We start from the raw sequence: 11,702 nt of genomic DNA on the forward strand, positions 1-11,702 counted from the left end.
TTAATGTCTGAAAAATACAAACTGTATTTCGAATTATGAATACTAAGATGTTGTTAAAGAAGTTAGTTAGTCGTCAACCTCATTTTTTTAATTTTCCTCAGAAGAAAAGTGCAAGATTGAGGGATGTTGATATTTGGGGCACTTCAAAATTTGAACATGATATTACATGGAACAGGGGCCTCTCGATATTTCATTTTTCCACGTTTTTGCATATAGCGACTGAAGACTATTGGAAAGTTTTTTCCTAAAGAGAATTTACTTATCAGTCTGATATATTTCGAAATCGTGCATTAAAAGCTATCTAAAAATACATATTTCATAATGTTCGCCAAAATTATACAAGAACTACGAGCAAATTTGTTTAAGTCGCGGTGCAATAGCTGCAAAATTTTTACAGTGAAAAGTGAAAAATAGCTTCACTTTTTATTAGGCTTGATGTGCCCCTGACATGGAACATCTAGTGGCATTAACTGGAACTCATAATATATTTTCTTTGACTTTCAAAACCGAACTTCGATTTTAAACTCCAGATGAATGAAGCTGCATCAAGCAGAAAATTTCGGTAATGTTTGAAAAATATAAACAGAATATAGAATTTTGAATACCAAGATGCTGTCAAAGAAGTTTGTCAGTCGTCAACCTCTTTGCTTTGACTTTCTTCAAAAGAAAGGTGACAGATTGGTAGATGTTAACACATAGGACACTTCAAAATTCGAACATAATATTACATAAAACATCTAAAGGTATTAACTGGAACTAATAATATCTTCTCTTTGGCTGCTGTCGAAAACGAACTTCGATTTTAAACTCCAGATGAATGAAGCAACTCTGCACAATATTTCGGTAATGTCCGAAAAATTCAAAATGTTGTTTTGATATTTCTTCGCAAGCAATGTTTAGGACTGTCATGTTGACACTTGAGAGACTTTTCAGAATTCGAACATGATATTACAAGAGACATCTAGCGCAATTAGCAGAAAGTGAAAATGTTCTTTTGCTTTCGAAACAAAATTTCGAATTTTCAAACTTGGGCTGTGAATACACTGACAGATTTGCCAATTTGCCGAATATTTAAAAACTTTTTTTTCATGAATAATTCGCAATAATTATATTTGTATAAAAAATGTTTCATGAATGATTTATGTTCGAAAATTCATGAGAAATCTCCTTAATTGAAATTAAATTTTAGATTATAAAAATTAAATTGCTTTTGCTAAGTGGTTATATTAAGTGTTATAACCAAAACTAGAACATAAACAACGATTTTTGGCTTTAATATTCAAAATTCGAAAAGGAAATCATATGAGCCGCCTTTCGCAATAAAGAAATTCAAATTCGAAAATAGCCGTTGGTGTAAATACTCAACGTGCACAAAATGCTGACTAATTTCAAATAAGCTGAGAACGTATGTATTTTCAGCTGCATTCTGCTGACCTTAAAACGGCACTCGCGGTGCATATGCGTTTCCATATATTTGGTTAGCACTTTTTGTTCGTGAACTGCTGACCAGTTAACATATTTTTCCTGATCGACTCAGCAAAAATATGCTGAAAACGCTGCTTTTTTTCAGCTAAATTTTCCCACTGGGTACATTCGTTGAAATTTCAAAATTTTAAATAAGAACAGAAACCAGTAGGTGAATTCTGTGACAGTATGACAATGTCATATGACAAATTTAAAAATGTTTAGTGGTTAATTCGGAAAAATTATTTGAAAATCAGATTCATATCTGTTATCAAAAGCTTCATAAAGCTTCTTGCACTGGCCATTCGATATCCACAGGTCTTTAATGTTGTCCTGCTCCCGAATTTTAACACGAAATTTGTCATATGATATTGTCATATCATTACAGAATTCCCCCGCAGGGAAAGTCCACTGTTTGATAAGATAGAACAGGTTCATATTCTTTCTCAATGCACTGTACTAGTCGCCCCATTGGGTGTCTGTGAGGAAAACTCATGGAGCTTCGCATACAAGAGTGCGAATAAGCTCGATAATCGCGTCTTTACGAACTATACGAGGCGATCCACATGCTATTTATCCCACCACTATCACATGCACATTGTAAAATTGCTTATATACAAGCATCAAGTCAAAGCCACAAAATTGTCAGTTGCTATTCAGCTAGCAGTGCGAAGTGATCGTAAAAGCTCCATCTCAGAAGCTTCAATTTCGGTGAATTTTGATCACAAGTTTTTGGCACATTTTCCAAAATTAATTTTCAAAAATTCTCATTTTGTGTAAAAGAACTCTTTGCTTAAGTTTTTTCCAACTCACTATGACTTTCACTAAAAATATCCTGCAGTGCAATATTTCACGTGATAATTTTTTCACCTAAAAGAAAAATTCGGTGCAAAAATTGTGTGTCAGGAGATCAAGAAGAGAGCAACTCAATTCCATCCTCAATGTAAGTGGTTTGTGTGACTACAGCAAGAATTTTGCAACAATGAAAAAATTTGCAATTTATAGTCTTCAATTTTCCCACAATAGTCAAACGTGATTATTTTCAATATTTTGTATACAATATATTCTATAATTGATTTTCTAATTTTATTTTAATCTTCCATTCTAGATTTGACGGTCAGGCAATCAACAACGTCGACAGTATTTTTTTTTGTAAATCTTTATTTATAAATTCGAATAGAGTCAGTTTAATTAAACTAAAAGAGAAGTTAGTGTAATCAGTAATTGAAATAATTTTGCATTTTGTTACTGTTTTAAATATATATTTTTTTTACAAAGTAAAAAGCAACGGAAACAAAACCGATTAAAATTTAATCGTGACACTTGAAACGAATTTAAAAACAAACAAGTTAATTTTTTAAGAAATCTGTGATAAGAATTTAAAGAAATAGTGTGTGAAAAGGACCAGAGAAAATGACTGTCTCCAAGGAGTTTATCTGCGAACAAAATCAAGAACCCAGCAAAAGTGAGTAAATTCAGTAATTAATTATTCTGATTTTATTCAAATCCGTACTACCTGTCTTAATTTTTAATATTCATATTAATATTCCACGTGTGACAAGTATAAGCACTAGATACATTTTACATCATGTTTATTACGGAAAAGTCAATTTATTTACGCGGTTCAGAGGAAAAAATAAATCATTAATCATTTAAATAAATCTAGATAGTGAATCTAACAATAAGCAGAGGACTTCTAAAAGCTTTTTTTTTAAAAATTTATTCATATTTTGGGAAACAAACATCTTAGTTCAACTTTAAATGTTTTAAGGACGAGTGGGACACCCAAAACCGAAAAATGGTTAGTCCATAATGAAGTTGGTTGTTTTGATAATTTTAGCAAAACCGAAAATATTTTTTTTCTGACTATTTAAAAGATGAAGCAACTTTCTATAATCAAAAATATTGTTTTTGTTTTTGGGACACCGATGTCCTACTCGTCCTTAAATGGTTAATACTAAAGTCCCATTTGATATAGGAAGTTTTATTTGTGTTTTATGCTTTATTTCAAAATATCTCTTTTGGAAATATCTTCAGCCTTTATTGTGTTTCCTTAGTTATTCTTGTTCGTAAGAAAAATTAAAAGATTTTCAAAAAGAATAGAGAGAGTCAAGAAGAACTTCGAGGTAAGAAGCCAAGAACCAATAAATAAAATTTAAAAACAATAAAACATATTGAAAAATTATAAGTGGGCATAAAGTATAACAAACAAAATAAATTAGCAAAAAAAACAAAGTGAAAATCAATAAAAATATGTTAAATAAAACAATAAAAAAAAAATCAAAAAATAGGATCAATATTAATAATACCTTATCTATGGGAAGACTTTCAGGCTTCGTATATACTCTGGCTTCGAACATTTCAAATTTTTCACATATTTTTTTAATGACTAACAATTTTTTAATAGTCAGTTTTACGTCACGCATTTTTTGGAATAATTAAAGGAATATGCGAAAAATATGAAGTGTTCGAAACCGGAGTGGAGGCCAAGCTTGAAAGCCTTTCCCTACAAGAATTTAAAAAAAAACCTTTTTATTCTGTTTTACGAACAAAACATTTCTTTTCTATTTGCTTTTACAAATTCTCTAAATAATAATAAAAAATCAAGGACCGATCTCAAGATTTTTTATTAAAAATCATACTTAAAGAGATCAAGAAAAATAAATTTTGTGTGCAATAAAAATTCATATCTTTTTATCAGATTTCTTTGACAAAATAATTATCGCAAATAGAAATCTTTAAGTATTATTCATTGTATTAAAATATTTAATACCAAAAAAAATATTTTAGTTCCTAAGCTTTCTCTGATTGGCTACAGCTTAGACTGAGCTCCAAGCCTTGGCCAATCAGAGAGAGCGATTGAACTAAAATATTTTATGAGAATAAAATATTCAATTTCATGTGGATAACGAGAATTTAGGTTCATAGTACGACTTTATTGGATAAAGTATAATATGCACAAATATTTTAAGATTTGTTTTAAGTTCAAAATATTTATAAATTATTTTCAAATTTTGTTTTTCTAATTTATTTACACTATTTCTAAAAACAGTCAGTTTCTTTCAATTGATTGTTAATTTCAGACAACGTATAGACTTTGAAAATCAAAAGATATTTTTACTTTGAACTAAATATTCATTGTTCCTCTAAAAATATTCGTATTTATATATCATTTTGGTAAACATCTTACATCGAAGAACACTAAATTCCTGGGTAATGCTGAAAATGTTGGTTTTTATAAGAAGAAAAGTACATAAGTAGAACAAGAAATTTAATTTCCTAAGTTCTATCTTCCGTTTTTCACAATTAAATCAAAATAAATTATCTTTAGATCCTTATAAGCCTCGTCCTAGTTCAAAAACGAATTTATTTTTTAGATTTCTAATGAAGATATTTTTAGGAAAGAAAGCAAGAAAAACTCTATTTCGTTTTGGACTTTCAATAGAAAGTTAAGTAAACTAAGAAGACAAAATACTTCTTCTGTCCCTTGCCTAAAAGCTCAATATATTCCCACATAAAATCGCAAAAATCATCATAACGATTTTATCAAAATAGCGTGCTGCTTGGAAATAAGGCGGAGTGTGTAAAACTTTTATTTCCATTCACTGAAGATTCCAAGTGTAGTAGATATTGTTAAAAAATGTGTCAAGTGCGATGTCAGGCAAACATACTGAGATATTGCTTCACACCTTCGAGATAGCTTTTTTCCTAATCCTTCTGACTTTGATGTTGCTCACCGAAACACTTATCGCCAATCAATTGGTTGCCCCTGTTAAAGGACATTGGCTTTTGTCGCAAATTATCAATTTTGTAATGACACAGCTTTTAGCACGATCAAACTAAACTATTCCAGCGGAAGTAAGACTCATCATTCGGTGCTAAACAATTAAGTACTGTAATCTTTTGCGATAATCTGACACTAATAAACCCTAAAAAATACATCACGAGATCAATCAGAATTGTCGGATCGTGAGCGTGAACATAATAAAAATTGAGACAAATAGAAAAACATCGTAAATTAGGAGTTTAGAGCGATTAAAAAAACCAAGAATATTTTTCCAGACAATCAGGATCTTGTCTCTTGTACCGGTCTCAATGTACAAAGTCTAGAGACTTTTGTGTCTGACTTAATTTTAATTATAGTGAAAATGTAAGAAAAAAATCTAAATTGAGAATGACTCAACCGCGACACGAGATCAGTGTAAAATTCACCGTGACATAATCCAAAAGTTTTTGAAATAACCTCAATTAAAAAGAAAACAAATTAGCTAATTAGTTTATCTAAGAATAAATAACTTTTTGATTATAATTCCATGTTCTGGTAGTAAGATTGAGAAAAATAGGAGGCAATGCTTGTGATAATATACTGCCTGGAATTGAGTTATCTGATAACCTTAAATCGATATCTATAACCGTTTAGGCTGTTGAATAAATAAGATTTTCTCTTCTTAAAAATTGTTAAAATTGGTTCAATTTAGCTTAATCAGAAGGCTCTTAACAAAAAAATTACTATCAAAAATTAAAAAATTTGAAAAATGAAGTTTTAGTGTAAGGTTTTCAGGTTCCGTACGTACTCTGGCTTCGAATATTTTATATTTTTCCCATTTTTTTTATTGGATCTGATAACTTCTTAATAATCATATAAATCTTAAAGACTTAAATCTTTAAATTGACTTTCAAAGACTAGTTCATATTCTTCGATAAATATCTTTAATATTAAAGTGTTAATTTTTTAAAGTATTTAAGCTAAAATGTTAAAAAATTCACAATGAAATCAGAATATAAAAGTCAAACTCCTTTCAGATTTCTTTAATTTTAAAACTGGTCAGGAGGACCTTGTAAGCCTTTAGAAAATTTTGAGGAAAGATTGAAATAGTATAAGTGCCCAATAAGTACCCAAATAGACTCAGGCCGATCTTCAAAAATATTTAAAGTCTGTACAATTTAGGAGTAAGGATTTATCCCCAGCTTTTGGGATCATCCATTAGAGGACCTTTGCATACATTTCCTTAACCTAGTCCTTTACTGCCAAATTTGATAGGATAAACATTCTCAGGATCAACTTGAGTCTATTTGAATCCTAACCCAGAATAGGATATCTTTAATTTGAACAATAAATATTTTGCCTAAAAAATTAGGCTGTCTTTATCTTAGAATTTTTAGTAAGTCTATTAAACAATTTTTTGTGGATCAAAAAAATAGTTAGTGAAGTAACAAGACCACTCGACCAAATCAAAGTTTAAGAGCGTATAACATTAAAAGCTCAACAGAACGTATATGAATACATATTAGGCCCGGGACCCTGTCAAAGTCCCGAAAGCCAAAATCCTGAAACCCTAAAACCTGAATGCCAAAATTCCGCAAGCCAAAATTTCGAATTGGTCAAAATCCCGAATGGCCAAAATCTCAAAAGCGTCAAAATTCCGAAAGCCAAAATCCCGAGTGGGTCAAATTCCTGCCAAAATCCTGAAAGCCACAAACTCAAAATCAAAATCACGAAAAGTCAAAATCCCGAAAAGCCAAAATACCGAAAAGCCAAAATCCCGAAAGCCAAAATTCCGAATTCTTCAAAGTGTCATGTGTAGTCTCACGATTGCACCCGAGCTTGTAAGAGAAAAAGGGAAATATACTGAATTTTGTGAAATTATTCTACATAACGTAGGTATAATTTTTTCCCTTTTATCCCTTCGTTCCTATAATTTCGTCTCTTAATTTGGACCCATTCGAGATTTTGGCGTTTCGGGATTTTGACTTCGTGATTTTAGTTTTGAGTTTTTGGATTTCAGGATTATGGCGTTCGAGATTTTGGCGTCCGAGATTTTGGCTTTTCGGTATTTTGACCCATTCGGAATTCTGGTTTTCGGGAATTTGACTTTTTCGGGATTTCGATTTTCAAGATTTTGGTTTTCGGGATTTTGGTTTTCGGTATTTTGGTTTTCGAGATTCTTACTTTTCGGGATTTGCCCGGAACTAATTAGCGCACTTAATGAGTCTTTATAATACTTGACGCTTCATTATTTGACTTAAAAATCAGGGGTTTTATTAGTATTTTAAATTGAAAATTTGTTTGATTTCGCAGAATGTATTATTTCTTAAAGCTTCTCATTTTTTGAAACTCCATATCGTACATTAATCAAAAATTTATTTGAATAATCCTAGTTAAATTCGTATTGGAGGATCAGTATAATTTAGAATGGTCTCCCAAACAATTTAAAATGCATTATATATTCAGCATTGCACTTAGACTAAATTCAAACTCTCGCCCTTTCGGAATTAGCTAATGCAAAATTATATTCAATGTTCACGAATAATTAAAGTTTATTACTCAAACTTGAACACTTAAGCACTTATGTATTTGCCCCCAGTTTTATGGGAAACAATTTAACAAGATATTAAAGTATTTAGAGGAAAGATAAAACAATTTCTGTTTTTAATGGTTTTATTATTATTCCAACCGCAACCTAAGAAAATTTGAAAATATCCATTTGTACCTTTTGGTATCCGTCTACTTTTTCGATATCATTTGAATTTTTCGTATTTAAAGAAAAAAATATAGAAGCTGCAAATTCTCAGAGGAGAAATAGTCCCCTGGTTCGATACATGCTATCGATTAATGTTTCCCATTTATAATTTTTTTAAAAAGACAATTCGTTGTGGTTTTTTAAAATAATCTTTTGATGAATTGTGGAGTATTGGTCATGAGAAAAAAAATCTATTAATCTATCACTAATCTATATTGTTGTCTTCTCACCGCGACTCTATAGAATATATTATCAAAGTGTGACGTCTTTTTTTGTAGTTAAGGGGTAACTCAAATGTCGGAAATTTGAGCTCACAAATCGCTAAAACAATTAACAAGCTCCTATCGATTTAAAAAAAAAAATGTAATAAATGTTGTATCTGCCGAAAGCTCATTTATTTTACAACTACAATGAAATTTGGATGATAGTAGAAATAATTGTTAAAATCTCATAAAGATCCTTCAGAAGGCACAATTAAAATTCAAAGTGAATCATTTTATAGTTAACTTTTCTATTTCGAGAGATAAAATGAAAGACTTTTAGAGATAAAAGTTTAGGGAAGGTTGAGAGCATAATTTGTTCAAAGTCTCTTTTGTAGGTTGTTTAATGAAAGAAATGACGTTAAAGCTGTCTTGCAAAATGCCATCCATTTGGGGTTAATCAAAGTAATTACACGGTGGAAGACGCGATAAACACTTTGGATGCCGTGTGCATAAGAAATGCACATAATGAGTTTACGGAAAGTGAAATTAAAATGATAAATAGAACAGTAAACTCCCGCTAAAGTTGACTCATGACAATAAAAGTATAAATAAAAAGAATGTTATTGTAAGTATCGTCGCAACATTGCAATAGAAACAAGCACAAATTCACTTCCGATTCGATGTAGTGTGAAATATTTCACGCATTGTGCACTTAACCATGATTTATGTTGATGCAAATTGACTACAAATTGCCATCAATTGAACGGTAGCGTCGTATTTAGCGTGACAGTTTTGTCACATATATATATATTTTTAAATTATCTGCTCGATTGGCAATTGTGTTATTTTTTCCACCGTCAACTTGAAATTTCAATTTATTTCTGTAACTAAAAAAAAATTGCGAACACGCTTTTATTATGCAAACTCCAAAAGGAGAATTGAAACACGTATTTACCTTCAAATGAAACTTGCCGCTTGTATTGTCATGAAAAGCATTTTATCGATTCTCAAGTTTGTTTAGTAATTCCGTTTACAATTATTGGTATTGAAGGAAAATTCGCAGAGTGCTCGAATTTATAGGAATGTGTGCAATATGGAAATTAGGATCCCGACCAAAATCCCGAATGTTCTGAAATCTCGAGAGCCAAAATCCCGAATTCTTAAAAGAGTCATAGATACTCCTATGATTGCACTTGCGCTTGCTGGAGGCAAAGGAAAATTTTCTGTGTGTGGGAAATTATTATACACATTATTCTCTGTATAAAATCGTCCCATTTAGGATTTTGACCATTCGGAGTTTTGGCCTTTTCGGGATTTTGGCTTTAAGGATTTTCGGATCAGTTCTCCATTTCGGATTTCCGTTTCATCCAGGCTACAATTGGGCCCCTTAAGTTTCCCCACTCCTATTCTAGCTCATCCTTAGATTGATTAATTAATTAATTTGTGTTAAAAAAAATTTAGTACTGTATTTATCAAGAAAAAATCCCTGTCCAACTTGTAACACTATGTCCAACTTGTATCACTTTACCCTATTCTATCCAGTTTTATTATATTCTTGGGATTTTGAGTGCGTAATTCGCAGGAAAATAATTTGTCAGAAGTGGTGCACTCGGTGTACCTTTTGGTCGTAGGTCAATTGAGGGTGATTGCGAGCAGTTATAAGATTCAACCCTACCCCCGAAACGAAAACTATACAATTCAAAGAAATTGCCTACAAAAATTGACTTATGAATAAAAAGGGGTGGTTATCGAAGATCAGAAGTTGATATCTCTAAACGTTTGGCCTCTATGCGGTGATTAATTTCATAATGTTGGCAAGACATCCTGTTCCAAATCTTCAATGAAAGCTGGAAAATTTCTGAGATCAACTAAAATCGATTCGAACTCAGACCTGTTGCATCGTAGAACGAGCTTTTTATGGTCCTATACTAAGTCAAAATCGAAAGATTTTCTACACAGTGCTCCTCTAGTTGAGTTTGAGCAATAAAATGATTCCACAATTAGCAAAATAATCATCAAGATGCCACCTTCCACGAAGTTTCTTTCATGAAGAAATTGCAATTGGCGATTCATGCCGAGACACTGTGACACTGCCAAGATAATTAAACATCTACTTCACGTTGAGATCTAGCAAAATCCAATTTTTTCGCAATTTTCTTCTCAAGTGGCAACTCGCCGCGATAACCCAACTAATTTTTTTTTCTTGCAAATATGATAAGATATTTCACAAAACACCATGTTAAACCATTCATTTATACACTGTTAGAAATTCAAACAGCGATTAGTTAAATATTTGATTGAGTATTGCAAAAGTGCATGTGCTTGAGGAATTTCACGATGTCAAGTGAAATTTTCCACAATTATTGTTCAATGAGAGAGGCCTGAGAAATTGTTCTTTTGTTGTGATGATTCAAAAGAGACGTATTTTCCCGACTTTAAAAAAAAGTGATATTTGCTCTTCTTACGTTCAACTGATAGTATTTGGCAAATAATCCACTAATGAAATGTTTGATAAATTGGTATTTATCCACCAATAAAAATGCTAATGCAGGAAATAATTGTGTGCAAATATAGATTCTTCTTTTAAGTGAACAAGATAATTCGTAGGATCACCATGACATCACCTTCTGCCGTTACTGAACTGTGAGATAGTTAAAAACATTTTTGGTTAGGGTCAAAGGAACGTCTATTGACACTTTAAGAACTTTCGTAACTTTCCTGACTGATAACTTCTATTGTATTAATTTTTTTTGTGTTTAAATATTAACTTATATCAACTTATTAATTTGACTACCGTTCAGTATCATTCACTTTTCTCAAAATGTTTGAAAAACTAAAAAAAACTGTATTTTTTAAGATCATGACTAAATGCCATATCTATTGACACTTTCGGTATCTATTGACACACGAAATTTGAACACCTATTGGACACTTTTTCTTTACACCTTTGATTGAGATTTTGGCTGAAAACTTCCTTATTGCACTGGATGACTCCATCTGGGGGACTGCAAATCAGGGAATCTATTAAATGTCCATCCAGAATGCCCCGTCCTTCCGTAAGAAACTCTTCCTCACAGAGATTTCTGTAAATCTTATGTCCCTTCACAGCAGCCATTCTCGTGATGATAAACTTCTCTATCCTCATAATCTTACATTGTATTCCTTACAGGATGCAATGGGCAGCTTTTAGATTTATAAAACTTGACACTCTCCTTAAGAATTCTCTCTCAACAGCTTATAGACAATACTCTTTCCATTGGGGCATCTCTGGTGCAGTCGAAATTTTTGCCACGCATTAGATTTCTGCAGTGCTAGAGCTGAAGGAAGTTCTACTATAAAAATATCACCAGTGACAACTCACCAACAAACATTCTTAGTCTTTTTTGCGCACAAACACTTAACTTGTTAGTAATTTTACTATTTCTTTCACAAAAATGCAGCAACTTTGTTTACTTTTATTCATTCTTCTTATTCTTCTTCATCTATCAAGCTGATACAAAAGTCGGCAATCTGT

At 31.5% G+C, this 11,702-nt stretch overlaps 1 protein-coding gene across 1 annotated transcript in view; it reads left to right on the forward strand.

Annotated features, from left to right (window-relative positions):
* Positions 1 to 2,093: 2,093 nt before the first annotated feature.
* Positions 2,094 to 11,702, forward strand: part of LOC129802066 (putative inorganic phosphate cotransporter) — a 62,015-nt gene continuing 52,406 nt past the window's right edge. The window contains exons 1-2 of the mRNA XM_055847624.1: positions 2,094 to 2,407; positions 2,573 to 2,929. Of these exons, the coding sequence (XP_055703599.1) occupies positions 2,878 to 2,929 (52 nt within the window). The 5' untranslated portion in view covers positions 2,094 to 2,407; positions 2,573 to 2,877. The remainder of the gene's footprint in view (positions 2,408 to 2,572; positions 2,930 to 11,702) is intronic.

This window comes from Phlebotomus papatasi, chromosome 2 (assembly GCF_024763615.1).
Source record: "Phlebotomus papatasi isolate M1 chromosome 2, Ppap_2.1, whole genome shotgun sequence".
In the NCBI taxonomy this organism is placed as follows: domain Eukaryota; kingdom Metazoa; phylum Arthropoda; class Insecta; order Diptera; family Psychodidae; genus Phlebotomus; species Phlebotomus papatasi.